The following is a 16,591-nucleotide window of genomic DNA, read 5'->3' on the forward strand; positions in this document are numbered from 1 at the left end:
CCCTCTAATCCTTCCTATGAATAGGTGGCATATAAATAATAAGTGGCATATAAATAATAACTAGAATGACTAAAGGCACTGAATATAAAATAGCATCTTTGGTATTTATTATATTAGATCTTAGTTACCTGTAATTCTGGAATGGATAATAGTTCCTGCCAAACTTGCTCAGTGTCCTGCTGCATATTATCTAAATCACTGATTAGCTGAAGGATTAGTTCAGGTGACTGATTCTGATGAGGCGCAATAAAGACAGGGCTCTCGACGGGACTGGGAACATCAGGAACAAGTGATTGAAACGTAGCTGAAGAAACCTAAAATTGACAAGGCATTAATCCTGCTGCCAGCAGTGGGTGAGTGCCCTCCAAGGCTCACACCATCACAACACTTGTGCTCTTCTACTTACAATGACTTACAACCCTCTTTCTATATAAAGAAACATTTTTTTCTTACCCAACTGACTCAAAATTTACTTCTTATTGGTTTGTTTTATCCTATACATTTGAAGGTAAGCTTGAAAATGGGTAAGAATAATCTTTAGGATTTAATTTGTATCTTTTTATATAATACTATATATAGTGCTTCAAACACAACTGGTTTATTACAGTTGTTACTGGAATAAGTTTTGGTGTATTATCCTGCTTGCTCTACTCATCGGCAACTGTGTTACTTGTTTCCACGGTTCTGCTGATTCAGCTAGCAGTTTTGTCTTATGTGGAGTCTGTAAAGTTACACTTAGGCTAAGATTTCACTGAGAAATCTCCTGCTAAAATGTTTGCATTCTTGTTTTTCTTTTTTTTAATGGAGAAACATTAAAGGGACCCACATAGGAGATATTGGGTGTAGCTGTGGAGTTTTGCTATGAACCAAATATAATACCTCATTGTCATCTACAAACAGGAATGTCTCCGCCGCAAGCTGCATGCAGTCATCGAAGCACAAAGCATCTGGTTTGGGAATGTGGGCAACCTGGATAAAAGGGGAAAACAAAAATGAAGTAAAAATTATGTTAACATTCCATTCCCGAGCTAAAGGTTCATCATTGAGGTTCTTAAAGTGTTTACATTCTGGTTAATCAAATATTTCTTAGTTCAGAAATTACTTTAGTGTCATAGTTAAGAGCACAGAATCAAACCAGACTGGGTGCAAATTGGCTCCCATTCTTTTTTTTTTTTAAGGTTTTATTTATTTTTAGAGGAAGGGGAAGGGAGGAAGAAAAACACCAATGTGCAAGAGCTGTATTGATTGGTTGCTTCTTGCACACCCCAACTGGGGACTTGGACTGCAACCCATACATGTGCCCTGGCTGGGAATCAAACCAGTGACCTTTAGGTTCTCAGGCTGGCACTTAATCCACTGAGCCACACCAGCCAGGGCAGCTCCCCTTATTTCTTGAATGCTCTGGGCAAGTTATTTAATCTCTTTGAGCTTCAATTGCTCATCTATAGATAAACTGGGGATAATGGCACCTAATTCACATAATCACTGCATTGATTGATTAGATAAGTATATATCAAGTGCTTTACAACAGTCACAGTGTCTGTCACAGTTGGTGCCAAAGTAATCCTTACTACTGGTTCCACTACTGCCACCACCACTACTGCTGCTTGATTCTCCCATGCTGTTTCTATAGCTTACAAAGCTCTTTCATGTAATTTATGTCCTCCTAATCCTTATAACTGTTACGTAAGTCAGCCAGGTATTGAACTTATCAGGAGGCCGAGGTTGCGAATGACTGGACATGGTCATGAAGACATAGTAAAAGGACAAGCTGGAACTCAAATCCAGATGTTTTAACTCCTGGGTCAATGTTCTTTCCTAAAACCCTGCCATACATCTTCCCAGGAGCTGAATACGCCATACCTGGGAGTAGTTGGCAGATCCACTGGTTTCGGACGGGATGTGTTGGGCTGGCTGAATTGGGAGGAATTCACCTGTCTCTTCATCTAGTTGTAACTGAGCGAAAAAGGCTTTCTCTTGCTCCTTTTGGAGTTGTTCTTGTCTTTCCTTCTCAAGTTTTTTCTGTTTTTCCAGCTCATGCTCCTTCCGTCGTTGACTGAAGTCAAAAACTTCTCGGCTCACCCCAAGATCTATATCTTGCCTCCAAAGTATGTCAATCAAATCCATGTCCTAAGTTTAAAAGAAAAAAGGAAGAACAGAGACGATGGTTTTAAAATGGCAGATACCACAAAATTCACCTTATGCCATTGTTGATGGTGGGTGGTGGGGCAATTGCAAACAAAATCTGAATGGTATTCAATGTTCTGAAGGGCAGTTAACCACTCAATGAATCTATTCATTTAAAAATAAATAAAAGATAACCTACAAACATAGCCATGCAGTCTAATAATTTATTACCTGGATTATTAAAGATGGTAGAGGTCATGAAAGACCAAAGTTAACAAACGTTGCATGCTAAAAGTTCCTGAATTAAAAGAAATCCCACACTTGTTTAATGGAATATAGAAATTACAGCATGTACTCCAGGCCACTGATTTATTATGAGAAATGGAATTTGGAAAACATGATTGAGTATATAGAATTTTTTCCTAAACTTGCTCAGCAAATCCATTTACAGAGGGGGGGCGGGGGGGAACCCAAGTTAAATTGTCAGTCTAGCAGTTGTGAAATAGCACCAATTTTCTGGTTTTTCCTACAGTGGCTTATCTTTTCCTCATCATTTCTTGCTTCTCTGTTGCTTACATACTAAAACAATTTCACCTTGACTTGAGTTTTATTTCCTGAAGCATGAACTAATAGGTGAAGTCTCAGCTGATGGAAATCTTGTGACATGGGTGAAGTCTATCCAAACAGTTGTCTATCCAAACAGTTGGGAAAGGGATAGGTGCCCACTAGGTTCAGTCCTGAGAAATCATAAGTAACCTTTAAAACACACACACACACACACACACACACACACAATTCCAGGGAAGGACAGACGGTATTAAGTTTGAAGATATTGGGAGAGTCCTACAATGAGGGAATAGTTATTTTGATCCTTATATAAGGCTAGACCTGCTTTGTAACTTGTGCACAGCATCAAACTTTGTATTTTAGTTCTGCCGAAAGAGAGGGAAGCACCAGGCCGGCTCAGTATGTCTAGAGCTCTCCAAATGTCAGCTTTCCGAGGACAAAAATAACATGGTTGTGGCTTCAGTGAGCAGTCAGGCTATTTTTACCCAACAAAGGAGGAGCAGGCCACCCAGCCTAGAACAGCACAGTTGGGTGGGTGGCAGAGGCCAACTCTCGCTTTGATTGAAAGCTGGTGTTGGAAACTTCTGAGAGCTGCTCAGGGGAGGTCATCGTCAGTCTAGCCTTGAACAGTATAATATATAGTATGTCTACTTTTCCCCCATTTTTTTATTGTTCTATTACAGTTGTCCCATCTTTCCCCCATTCTCCTCCCCTGCCCTGCCCACCTCCCCCCTCTCTCACAGTCATTCCCCACCCTGTTGTTCATGTCCATGGATCAATTACATTAGTTCCTTGACTAGATCCTTCCCCTTCTTTACCCTCTCTTACCCCCTCCCCTCCCCCCTGGTCACCTTCAGTCTGTTCCTTGTTTCCAGGCCTCGGGTTCTATTTTGCTCATTTGTTTGTTCATTTGGTTCCTGTATTAGGTGAGATCATGGTATTTTTACGTCTTGCAAAAAATAAATAACATACACTTTATTATTTATTTTCAGAGAGAGGGGAAGGGAGAGATAAAGAGAGGGAGCAAAACATCAATGTGCGAGAGAAACATCAGTTAGTTGCCTCTTGGGTGCCCCCAACCAGGGACCTGGCCCACAACCCAGGCTTGTGTCCTGACCAAGAATTGCACTAGTGACCACAGGTGCTCAACCAGGGCTAAATAACATACACTTTTATGTATACTTTTATGTACACACAGGCACCCATTCAATTGCCACTAAATTCCTGACTTGACTACGCTTTAATGCACAGCTCCAAACCAATTCAATTTAAAAAAATTTCAGGTAACACTATCAGAAAAGGACATCTTGATGAATCCTTATCAAGGAACAGGAAAAAGAAACCATGGAGTATCATTTGGGTCAGCTCTTAAGCTGCTTATTTCATTATCTGATCTGAAACAAAGGAGACCCTTGGGGGAGAGAGGACTCTTATAGCCCTAGCTTACTGTCTCCACCAAGAATGTCACCAGAAGACGTTTTGAGTTACATCTAATGGTCCTTAATTCAGGCTGGGCAGCCTTCACTGAGATCATAAAGGGCCCCAAACAGGTTTCAAAATGTTCTCAGGGGTTTCCTTCTGTATTTTTATTTTTATGTAATGTTTATTTTTGCTATGAGAAGTCTCTGAAAGAAAACTTAGGCTTTTAAAAAAAAATCATTTTGATCAAATTTAGATTGCCACGGCCTTAATAAATAATATTCTGTTACTCAGATTTTCACTTAAGCTTCAAAAGAAAAACCTGCAGGGGTTTGATATTATATGAAACAGTTTTGCCATGGCCAGTATGGCTCAGTTGGTTGGGCCTCGTCCTGCAAAGTCAAAGGTTGCTGGTTGGGTTCCCAGTCAGGGCACATGCCTTGGTTGCGGGTTCGATCCCGAATCAGGGCACGTGAGAGAAGCAACCAATCAATGTTTCTCTCGCACATCAATGTTTCTTCCCCTCTCTTTCTCCCTCCCTTCCCCTCTCCCTAAGACATAGATAAATAAAAATATTTGAAGAAAAAAAAAAAAAGACCTGACTGGTGTGGCTCAGTGGATTGAGCACAGGCCTGAAAACCAACGGATCGCCAGTTCGATTCCCAGTCAGGGCACATGCCGAGTCTTCAGTTGGGGATGTGCAAGAAGCAACCATACACTGATATTTCTCTCCCTTTCTCCTTCCCTTCCCCTCTCTCTAAAAATAAATAAATAAAATCTTTTAAAACAAGAATGAAAGGAAGAAAGGAAAGAGAAAATGAGAACAGTCTGTCCATCCAAGACTCAGAGCCGGGAAGCCCCATGTGCTCAGGACTGCATTTGTCCTGCGCTAACCTATCAGGCAGCGAGTGTTTCCTGTAAGGAGCCCTGTGACTTGCGCATGACTTCGTCCACAGATGACCCATCCCTGCAAAGCTGAACACCATTTAAGAGGAAACAATCTGGGTGGAGCCCGTAGCAAACAACGTGACAGTGGTCAGTGGGGAAGGGAAGTGCGTAAGGAAGAACTAAAACTGCTCTTATGTGCATAAATCCCAGGCACTGAGGAAGTACAGCCACCCTACCCCCTTCCAAGCCCCCAAGGAGGAAAGTCTCGCTGCACAATGGCAGATAGGGTTTGGAGAGGGAGAGGAAAGCTGGGGGATGGTTTGTACAGCATCCCGGCAGGTATTGCTTCAAGGTGTGAAAATTTTCAGAGGGCAAGGCAGTCGCTGGCTGGGAGCCTTCACATGCCACATAGAGCAAATACCGCAGACACTTAGTGTCTGAATTCTTGTTGTCCTTTAGTGATTTCTGACTATGTTCCAAATTACGTTACTGGCCTGGCTTAGACAAAAGACAATTTAATAAGAAACTTAAGTGTTCGACAATTCGCATTAAATCACCATCTGGCCCAACGGAAATACTCATATTTAAAATGTATATATCATCATTTGCCATCTGGGTAATGTTACATGTTTTATGGGAAACAAACACTTTTGTCCCAGGATAAACAAAGAAGAAAGGCCTTGACACAGAATCCCATATTAAATACGTGGTTTTGCAAGCCACTTTTAAGATTAAAAAAATCAGAATATATAAAGCAAAAATGAAAATACCATATATCACAATCTTCTCCTAAATTAAAGCAATTCAGTAAACTGAGGCTTTGAAAAAGTATTTGAAATGAAAAAATGGTTACTTTTATGGAATCAAATGTGTAAATGAGGGCTGCAACCGGCCTCCCCCCAGACCCTTTCTTTCTCCCTTCCGTCTCCCACCCTCTATTTTGTTCTAAGAATGACAGGAAGGTGGTGGGAAGTTTCCTTCTAAAAGTAATTTCACCAATAAACTGCTAGAAAAAAATAAACTGCATATTATGAACTTTGTAAACAATGAAAATTGATCCTCACTTCCAATTTAACAGTACAAGAGTTAAGACAGTATCTCAAGTTATTTCTTCTTAAAATGATATATTTTCATTAAGAAAAGAAATCTTATAATTTATTCCTCCGAGATCTCGTCATGTAAATATTAATTACTAGCATTGAGTCTTAAGTTACACCTGGTAAAGTGTTTCTTTCACACATCTCAGTCTTTATATTATGCCCAGGTGGTTCTATTATATACCTAAAAGCTGAATCTGATTAAGTATTTTTGAGCAGCCATGGCTGGTGTGGCTCTGTTGGGTGGGCATCATCCCACAAAGTGAAAGGTGGAAGGTTTGATTCCCGGTCAGAGCACATGCCGGGGCTGGGGTGCATACGAGAGGCAACCGATGGATGTTTCTCTCTGACATCGATGTTTCTCTTCCTCTCTTTCTCCCTCCTTTCCCCTCTTCTCTAAAAACATAAAATATTAAAACAAATATTTTTGAGCAAAGTTGAATATGAATCACATCCTACCACATTAGGGTATACACCAAATGAAGAGGAACAGACTACAAAAACTGAGGGCATGCCTGAATTATGAAGAATTGATAAAACAACAAAAAAGATCTCCTGGATCCACAAGATAGTTACAATCCTTACTAAATAAGGTAAAATGACACCAGGCAAGAATTTTTTTAAAATACATCTCACTTATGACCATTAGATTTCATAAATATTTATCTACTGGTTTACTTCTCTTTGCTTCTCTCCTGCTACTTCATTACAAGACACAAAACACAGCCCTGGCTGCATGGCTCAGTGGATTGAGCATCGGCCTGCGAGCCAAGTGTCGCTGGTTCGATTCCCAGTCAGGGCACATTACTAGGTTGCACATCAGGTCCCCAGTTAGGGGCACAAGTGAGAGGCAACCACACAGTAAAAAAAAAAAGACACAAAACACAATGCCCGTTGTTTTCTCAGTGAGAATTCTAGAAAAGGCAGATGACAGGTTATTCTTTATAGTTTTCCCATACTCAAATACTTTTGAATCATGGTGGTGGGGGTGAAGGAGGGTATAAGGAAGATTAAGTGGTGATAGAAGAAGACTTGACTTGGGATGGTGAACATACAATGTACAGATGATAAGGTGTAGAACTGTGCAACTGACATCTATATAATTTTGTTAACCAGTGTCACCCCAATAAGTTAAAAACAACAACAAAGAAATCCCCCCCACACACACACCCCAATATGTAGAATCACAAAATGTTATTGATGGAAGGGCCTTCCAGCCACCTAGGACAAATGTGTCACTGGGTTCATTTCTGTGTAATTACAGCTCTGTTTTAAAGTCACTAGCCTAGCAACTAGTTATATATGTCAGCAGAGACTCCTAATGGTAGTGACAGTTACCACTAATCCAAGTTTTCCTTCTAGAGAAATCTCACTAAAGATTACTTCCCTCATCTTCAACAACTAGTGATTTTAAGCAGCATAAAAATTCTAGACACACACCAAGAGAGGAATTATTCAACAAGTGAAACTCTAGATCACAAATTTGCTATTCCCTGGCTGTAGAACTGTCCTTCTGCCCTTCTGTTTTTCAACAAGAAAGTGGTCCAGTTTCCTCAGTCTGACATGTTAGTCCGTACAGACACTTTCATGGGCTGCTTCCTGTTCACAAACAAGTTTCTTAGCAATGACTCAATCTAAGAAATATGATACCGCCAGTTTACTGGAACTCACCCATTACGCTAGTCTGCAAACTGCAAAGCATGATGCAAAGATAAAGCAAGACTGGAAAGTGACTAGAACAGAAACTTGTTGGACTGTTTATTTACTCAAGAGATACATAGGTATTGGGCAAAAAAGAGAAGTTACTTTCCAAAATAGTAGGTAATCCCACCTGCTACTAAAAGTGCATGGATGTGACTTTTCTATGAGAAGATTCACACCTGGATCCCAACAGAGCAGCCATTTTCAATCTCTTGTATTTCATGGTACACGTAAACTAATGACTAAAATTCTGCAGCACACCAAAAAGTACATTTTTCTGCCAATCTGATTCATTCACCCTGGACAGCTATTTGTGTGTTGGCTGTTGTCATTTTTTTTAATTTGAAATCTCAGGGAAAAGATCTCAGTGGCCCATCATGTTTTAAAAATTCTTGCGGCACACCTGTTGAAAATCACTGCAATCGTTTTTTGCTTGGTGGTTTGTGTCTATCTTAGCAGGATGCTGCTGCTAGCCCTCAAGGAATTTACGTAATGATTATCACTGCTTTGCCATGAGAATGGCTTGGTTTGATAAGCAAACATCCATTTTTCTAGTCTTTTCCTCCTTTGAACAAGCCATATATTTGTTCAGTTTCGGATGCCATCTTGCACATATGAAAGGAACTGCTCACCCTTGTGAGTCGGTCTTACATTACTATTAGAATGATTCTACAGGGAAACACACACAGGCACAGAACCTTCAGGAGCATTGGCTCTAACTCCGGATCTAACTCCCTAACCTACTTTACCTCACATAAACTTAAATTAACTGGGTGTGGATAATAAGGTGGCTCAGATACCCACCCTGAGGTGAAAGGGCCCCACCTGCCCATCCTGGGCACCCTCCTCCTACAGGGTACCCGGGGAGGGAGGGCAGCGCTCAAACGCTTCTGAACTCCCTGAGTTGTCCTTGACCCATTTTGGGTCCTGTACTTGTAAAAAGCAATTATTTATTTCAATCTTAAATCTCCTTTTTCAGATTTAACTGCCTACAATTAGCTTTAAAAGGTAAAAACAGGACAGTCATCTAGGTTGGGGGCCAAGTAAGTACTATATGCTGGTTGTTGTTATTAGCCAAAGACTTGTGTGCCCATGGTGGCAGTGAGCACTGGTGATGATGGCAATTTTTAGATAAGTATATCATACATTGTAATATAGAGAGAACCTATTTAAAATACTTAGCTTCATTCTTTTAGAAGTGCCGATCCTGTTAAAATATATCCCAAGAGATCTTTTTAATCATCTTACTGTGAACTTTTTAAAGTATGAATTATTTCTTGAAATAATAAGCTACTAATGTTTAAAACTCAATTTTACCAGAATGGTGGTACTTACAATAAAGGTGGTAGTCCAGATCAACAAGATTAGTGTACATACTGCCCTAAATGGATCATTAATTCATCTTCCCACCTAATGAGTATATCACCTCTCACATGCCAGGGACTGTACTAGGTGCTGGGGACAAAAAGACAAAAAACAGTCTGATCTTAGTATTGAGATGTGATGAGAAACATGTAGGAACTAAGGCATCACTAAACTGCACAGAAAGACCTCACATAGATAGGCATGACAATTGACATAAAGTACACCAGTCACAACCGTATGAGCATCCTACCCAGTAAACCAAGGGTTAAACCTGGCTTCCAAAGATCTAGTGCAAGAGAACACAAAACAATGAATACCTGCCCACTCTATGCATTCTTGGTCTCCCCTCCTGGCAGTGGCAAAGTTTTTCCCACAGAGGCTCAGATTTCCAGTGTGAGGAAAATTCTCATATGCAGAGAGACTTCCCCCTCCCATTTGAACCTTTCGGTCAGTATGACTCATCTCAGATGCCATGGGAATTACTGCTAATGCTACACTGTCACGGAATGCTACAGCTGGAAGAGACCATAGGACTCACACAGCCAGCCCCTTTCATTTTTCAAATAGGGAAACAAGTCTAGAGGGTGAATGACTTGTCCCAAGAGGTCTGAGGTCAAGGCTTCCAGAACTACCTTTGGTCTACTTTTCTGCTTTTACATCTTCTGCCAAGTTATTTGGCAGAGGGAAGAAGATATGTTTTTGCTTCACTTTAATTTTTGAATTAGCATCTCTTGCTCCGGTTTGCCAGCCTCCAGGTACCTAAGAGCTTCTACTATAGCTGGTGTTTGCACAGTTCACAGGAGTGTTCCTGGGAAGTCCCTGTCACTCGGGTCTTACTGCAGCAGCACTAGGGAAGATGCTTTATCTTTATTTATGGATGAACAGATTTAGGCTTTGAGCATTGAGCATCCCTGCCCCAAATCACATGTCCAGCAACTAGCAGAGCCAGGACTCCAACCCAGAACTGTTTCTGAGCCTGGCAGGCTCTTCCCACATGTGGTGCGACTTCTGAATATTCACACAGCAGGCAGGACAAGGTCTGGAAACTGCTGCGGCACCAGTACCCTCTCCCCAGGCAGGGCACTAAGACTCAGAAGGCAGCCCCCTTGACACTCACACCTGCCAGCCCTGAAGACTCACGGGTGAATTAGGTCCATGTAACTGCACAAGGAGAGCTTAGTAGTTAAATCAATCCTTCCACAAAGCCAGTATTTTATACTTTACATGTCTTATTTGGGCTGTCTTACAATGGTCTGACTGAACTGTAAACTCTTGACTATGTCTTCTGTAAATAACGAACGTATGTAGTACAAAATTTTAAAATTGCAAAAGTTACAGATGATGTATTATAGACTTGTATGCCTGAAACCTATATAATTTTATTAACCAATGTCATTTCAATAAATTCAACGAAATAAAATTTAAAAAGTAAAAACTGTGAAAATAATCTCCCAGTTACTCTCCCCCAAGGCAACCACTGCCATCAGTTTCTTATATTTTCTTAGGAAGCTATTTTGTCAAATACACACATAGATACACACAAAGTAGCCCATAATCATAGTGCTCTGCACTTACTCCTCCTTATTTAATATATTTCAGACGTTGTTCTACATCAGGTCAAAGTTGTATAATGAGTAGTATTTCATTATAAAGATGTACTATAATACTATTATTTAATAATATAATTATGCAGTCCGTCTCTTGTTGGACTTTTAAGTTACTTTGAATCTTCTGCTATTACAAATAATGGTATAATGGGTACCCTGTACATAAATCATTTCACAAATGTGTGAGGATATCTGTAGGATAAATATGTAGAATGAGATTTCTGGGTCAAAGAGTATATGTATTTTTAATTATGATAGATATTGCCAAGTAGCTCTACACCATGGTTGCACCTTTTGAACCTGACCAGCCATGTGTAAGAGTGCCCTTTTCCCTGCTTTTTCCCAACTTACATGTCCTTCATACCTTGCATCATACTGGCACATGATACCCACGCAATAAATGCATATTAACTGTTTGTACAAGGTCTTCTATGTTAATGCCACAATCACTTCAAAATTGGCCCTTCCCACTCTTTTAAAAAATAAAATTAAGGCTAACAAAGAGAATAAACTTCACATACAGAGAGGTCAGTTGGCCAGAAGACGGTATTTCTTTAACCACCAGTTGATGACCAGCCTTGCTCCAGCAAAGCTAAGCTTGGTTGGTGCCTTTGGAGCTGGTAGAACACTGGTGATGGCAAGAAATGTACAGGCTCTGATGTACACAGATATGACAGAGGTTGGGCAAAGTCTTAATAGGTGAAACACTGAATCAGCAACCTCGGCCCTTCCAACAGATAAGGTAAACTTCAAAGAAAAAGCAAGTCCAACCAGGCTGACCTATTTACCAATTCCTTAAAGAGACATTCTTTCTAGGGATGTGTTCCTCAAGAACAGATGTTTGTTAGCCATTAAATTACATTTACAATACACAACTGACTAAGAGGAGCTAATAGTGATCTTGGAGATCACAGTCCAAACCCCAGGTTGATAAATGAGGACCCTGAGGCCCAGGGATGATAAATGGTAACCAGCCCTAGGTCTCATCCAACTGAGCAGAACCCAGGAGAAGTCATCTGGTCCCCAATACAAATTAGATTTTAAATTAGACTTTCCTATTGCAATTTATATTACAATAGGAAAATTCATGAACTATTAGGAATTACTTTGAAAATGGACCTTTACAAAATTGAATCTTATACATCAGCCAAATTAACGGCCTATGAAACTCTGTTATTAGGAGAAAGTGACTGAACCCCAGCTGTATGGCGTTTTCCAAAGTCAATGCTCACACGAAGAATTTTTACCTCATTTACTATTCCCCATAAAGGTATCATTACACTGCCTAACACACACACACACACACACACACACACACACACACACACACACACACACACACACACGACTGACCTCCACTTTTCCATCTTAAACCTTCCTTCCCCCACCCCCAAGGTCAATACAATCTGACTAAGAGCCTCCCAGTTCCACGCCCCTTCAGACAGATCAGCTCTGTTACGAGCAAAAGTGGCTCAAAATTAACGTGGAGCTCTAAGAACTCCCAAATAATGGAGTCAAGGCCATGTACCCACTAAATGCACATTCCAAATGGACTCATCCAAAGGCTCACTAAGACCAAGTGCAACCCAAGAAATAATTCTACATCTCCTTGGAGAAAGAAACCCCTTGGAGACATCAGCCCTCACATTTCTAGTACTTTAAGAGCACAAAACCCTGGCACTTGCACCATGAAGCTGCCCTCCTCTAAATCTGATGGACAAACTCATAAATCAATCACCGTTTAGTAAGTGTAATGCCTCCCTTTCCTCCTCTGCTCCTGAAAATATAAGATTCTGGTTTGCTCTAAGGGTGTTCACTGTAGTTGTTGGCTGCTATTTCCTTTAAATCAGTTTTGCTACACTCCTAAGAAAACAAGAGCATAAAACAGGCCTAAGCTCTTACCACATGTTCTCAGGCAACCTGACTAAATAATAAACACATGAAGGCAAGATCTTAGTCTGCTCAAGGACAAAAGCTGTGGGTCTGTCTGCTTTAAAATCTCTGGCTTAAGAGAAAAGGCCTTAAGTTAACATCTGAAAGCCAGCTGTATGGAGTTTTCCAAAGTCAATGCTCACACGAAGCATGAGAATTTCGACCTTATTTATTATTCCCCATGAAGGGATCATTATACTGCCTAACAAAAATATACATCAAACACATAATTGATCACACTGTCCATAGCATAAGAAGTCTTTTACTTACCACCTAAAATAATTTCTTTTTTTTAGTCTGGATCTGGTGGGAGTTTAAGTTCTTTGCAGCCCTGATGCTCACCGTGTTTCCAGTGCCAAGTAAACCCGGACACAAAGCAACAGTCTATAGAGAACATTAGGGCCCCATCTGGGATGAGGCCGTAACAGTAACAGTTAGCCTTGGTTTCTTCACCTGCCAAAGGATAGGGTTGGGTTAGGTGACCCCCAAGATCCTTTCCTCTAAATACCTCTGATTCTACAAAGACCAAAATATAAGCTTGAAACTAGTTCTGAACTTAAAACAGGTTAATTTCAGCTACCTGAAATAGCAGATGCTCTAAAGCAGTACTATCCAATACAAATATAACACAAGCCGCACCCGTGGTATAAAAACCATTAGTAGCCTTACTAAAAAAAGTGAATTTAATTTGAACAATATGTTGAACTCACTATATTAAAAATTACTTTAACATATAACCAAAATTTAAATTCATGAATGACATTAGAAGTGATGAACACATTCAACATATGCTACAACAAATCTCACCCAACATCCTGAAATGCAGTGCTACCAAAAGTGATAATTTAACAGAAAAATCCTACATTGCTGTTTTTTACATTTAAATCAAAAGTTATTCCATTTGAAAATCTCAGTTTCTCAGTTGCACTAGTCCATTTCAAGCACTCAGAAGTGGCTATATGTCATTGGACAGAGCACCTCTACCTGAGCCTATAGAGTGAGTCCTTGGGAGGAATTCTATTGAATCAACTTTGCTTTGTAAACTACTTCCTGAAGGCACTGGGAACAGTAACCCTTGCACACTGCACTAGGTCATATTTATATTTTCAGCAATTATTTGCGAAAAGCTACCTCAATGACCCGAAAGTGCTACTGTGAATCTGAATTACTAAGAGGACTCAGAATGATTACATGGGTCATCTTGACATTATTCAGCAAAGTTATAGTCCACATGCCACTATAATCATTACAAAAGTCATCTGAAAAATGGGTAGAAATAAGGGGCTTTTGGGGATGGTAAAGTGTTATCTGTTCCAACTAAGAATACGAATAATCCTTAGTTTGGAAATATTTCAACTGCTTTCAGATGTACACATTTGAAAAGGCATAGTACCCACTGTTGCCAACTGCCAGGCAGCAATTTGGACATCTTTAAAAACAAAATTATAATTAGTGTATATATCATATTACATTCTCTTCAAATCAGTACGGGAATCTTTTTTTCCCTTCATGCAAATCCTTTCAATTAACACTAAATAAATATGTAAGGACAGAGGTTGGTGAGCCTTGACATTAAGACTTGAGAAGGAAAGATCACAGTGCCAATGTGTCCAGGACAGGTATGACGTAATCTAAGTAATAATAATGGCCACCGCTTATTGTGTACTTTCTATGTGCTCAGCACTGTCCCAGGCACTGGTGTTCATTATCTGTTTATGCTCACAGCAGTCTGTGAGGCGGGTAGTAGTAGTATCACCACTCCTTTGGAGCAAGGAAACCGAAGCATGGAGAGGTTAAGTAATTTTGCCTGAAGGCCTCTATCTAATAAATGGCGACCGTGAGTTCCAGCCCAGGTTTATATTACAGAAGCACTCAAATAACAGAGGCTCTTATTTCGGAATAACCTAGGGAGGCTGCTCAAAGAACACTGCGGGGTGGCAGTTGGGGCCCCGCTGCTAACCAGCTGCATGGGCAGCTCTGGCCTGGCCACCTAACTTCACTGTGCTGTTCCTCGAAGGGAAATTCCAGACAGAATGCCCATCCTCACAGAATCATTTTTCATATGAAAAAACAGTGTGTGAATACCCCTTTGAAATACTGGACAACTCAGGGGTGAGGTATTAATACTCTTAATACAAATTCAACTCCTATTGCAGATGTCAAACGAACATGAGAAGAAACTAATTTTCAGGCTTCTGAGTCTAACCACTATACAAAAAATTTTAAGCGAGTTCCTAAGTTGCTTATGCTTCTATCAGACATCAGCATGGCAACAACGGAGGGTGGCAAACGTACTAAGTTTTCGGCCGTGTCATCTCTCTGAGTGTCTTAGAAGGGTCTTTCCCTTTACCACTCTGCCTTTTTTGTTTTTTTTTTAAGGCCAGTTACTTTTAGGTAGTTATTACTATAGAAATATTTTAACCTTTAATGATTAAGAGAAGGGTATGTATGGGCTTTGGAGGAAGACAAGGCCTCAGGGGTCAGTCAGCTCGGCTTGGATTCAGCCTTCCACTAACGCGCTTCCACTCCCCAAACTCTTTCTGTTCGGACATCTTTTCCATGGACACTACTCCGTTTCTAGGCCCAGAACCCCAGAGTGAGAAATTCTGCCACAAGTGAAGGAGTGTATCTGGGAAGGAGTTTGGGGAGACGGCTTTTCAGTCCACCTACGTCCAGGGGATCTAGCAGACAGGCCAGAGGGTCCCACAGAGAAGTTAGGCAGGGCGTGGCCTCTGCTGTCCTAGGGCACATGTTAGGGCCTCCCTGGGGATCAGTTTTCAGTCTCAGGAAGCTTCAGTTGCCAACAGTCAGGCTTACTCATAATGGGGACATGCATATGGAAGACCACAGGACATTTTTAACAAAGAGCAAGAAGAGTGTTTATGCTGTTACACAGCTAGAATCAAGGAGGTGATTTCCAAGTGGGCGATGGACATTTCTGATCCTCACACACTCAAATATCCCTGACAAATAAGAAATATGAGTATGATAATAATCATGGCCACAACTAGCTGAATGCGTACCACATGCTCCATCTTGTGCCCAGTTCTTTTCTTAATTTAGGGATGCTGTGCTCTTAAAGAGGACGAAACAGAGTCACAGACCACTTTTAGATCTATCATATCTATCAACCTCTCAAGGCCTGAGTTCTCTGCCTATAAAACAGGAATAGTGCTCCTTACCCCCCAGGGCAGAACGAGGCGTGCGCATGACAAACCCAGTTTGTTAAAGCACTTAGCACCAGCCCAACCTTGCAAAGAGCCTGAGAGACCACAGCTGCCCTCTCCAACATTGTCAGATGCCCACCTCTGTTAGCTTCGGACTCAAAAGCAAAGAGAAGATACTGCCTGTTCTTTCTTTTCTTGGGTGACTACTTACAATCATTGGGCCTGGCGGTCTAGAATGGGACTGTTACAGGTGACTGAATATAGGAAATGTAAACTGATCTTAGAAAGTGACAGAAACTCCTCTTGTACTGCCTTGAAGAAAACAATCCATCCTTTCAGCAAAACGGCAGCTTCTGGCTCATCTTCCCTTCCTGAAATCAATGAAATTAATACATTGGCAGATGAGTTTCTGTTAAAACAGCAGAATAACAGGGCATGCATACTCGAGCACACATGGTTGCATCATGGGGCCAAACTTTAAAAAAATTCTTTTTAAGTAGTTAACAAAGGTACAATTTCAAGTTACAATTACAGATCCCTAGTACACACGCTGATGCCAAATCAGCTCAACCTCACTCAATGCCGACGAGCCCCTCTCACCCTCTCTGCCTCCAACCTGTCCGAACTCCCATTCACAGGTGAAAATAACTTCCTGTCCACACCCACATCCTGTGTCTTGCCCTCTCCAAAACCTTCCATGATTTCCAGCCTTGTATACTTG

The 16,591-nt window shown here is 40.8% G+C and overlaps 1 protein-coding gene across 5 annotated transcripts in view; it reads right to left on the reverse strand.

The window, feature by feature from the left end:
• Window positions 1-16,591, reverse strand: part of NFE2L2 (NFE2 like bZIP transcription factor 2) — a 32,423-nt gene that overhangs the window by 1,952 nt on the left and 13,880 nt on the right. For 4 of the 5 annotated variants that reach the window (XM_090281122.1, XM_090281087.1, XM_090281113.1 and 1 more), the window contains exons 2-4: window positions 1,864-2,130; window positions 880-969; window positions 129-314 (exon numbers count right to left, since the gene is read on the reverse strand). In XM_090281122.1, coding sequence (XP_090137248.1) covers window positions 129-314; window positions 880-969; window positions 1,864-2,127 — 540 coding nt within the window. In that variant the 5' untranslated portion in view covers window positions 2,128-2,130. Of the gene's footprint in view, window positions 1-128; window positions 315-879; window positions 970-1,863; window positions 2,131-16,081; window positions 16,163-16,591 lie in introns of those variants that run through there. The other variant, XM_090281094.1, reaches the window with a different exon arrangement.

This window comes from Furipterus horrens, unplaced genomic scaffold (genome assembly GCF_987537825.1).
Source record: "Furipterus horrens unplaced genomic scaffold, mFurHor1.1.pri manual_scaffold_1, whole genome shotgun sequence".
In the NCBI taxonomy this organism is placed as follows: Eukaryota; Metazoa; Chordata; class Mammalia; order Chiroptera; family Furipteridae; genus Furipterus; species Furipterus horrens.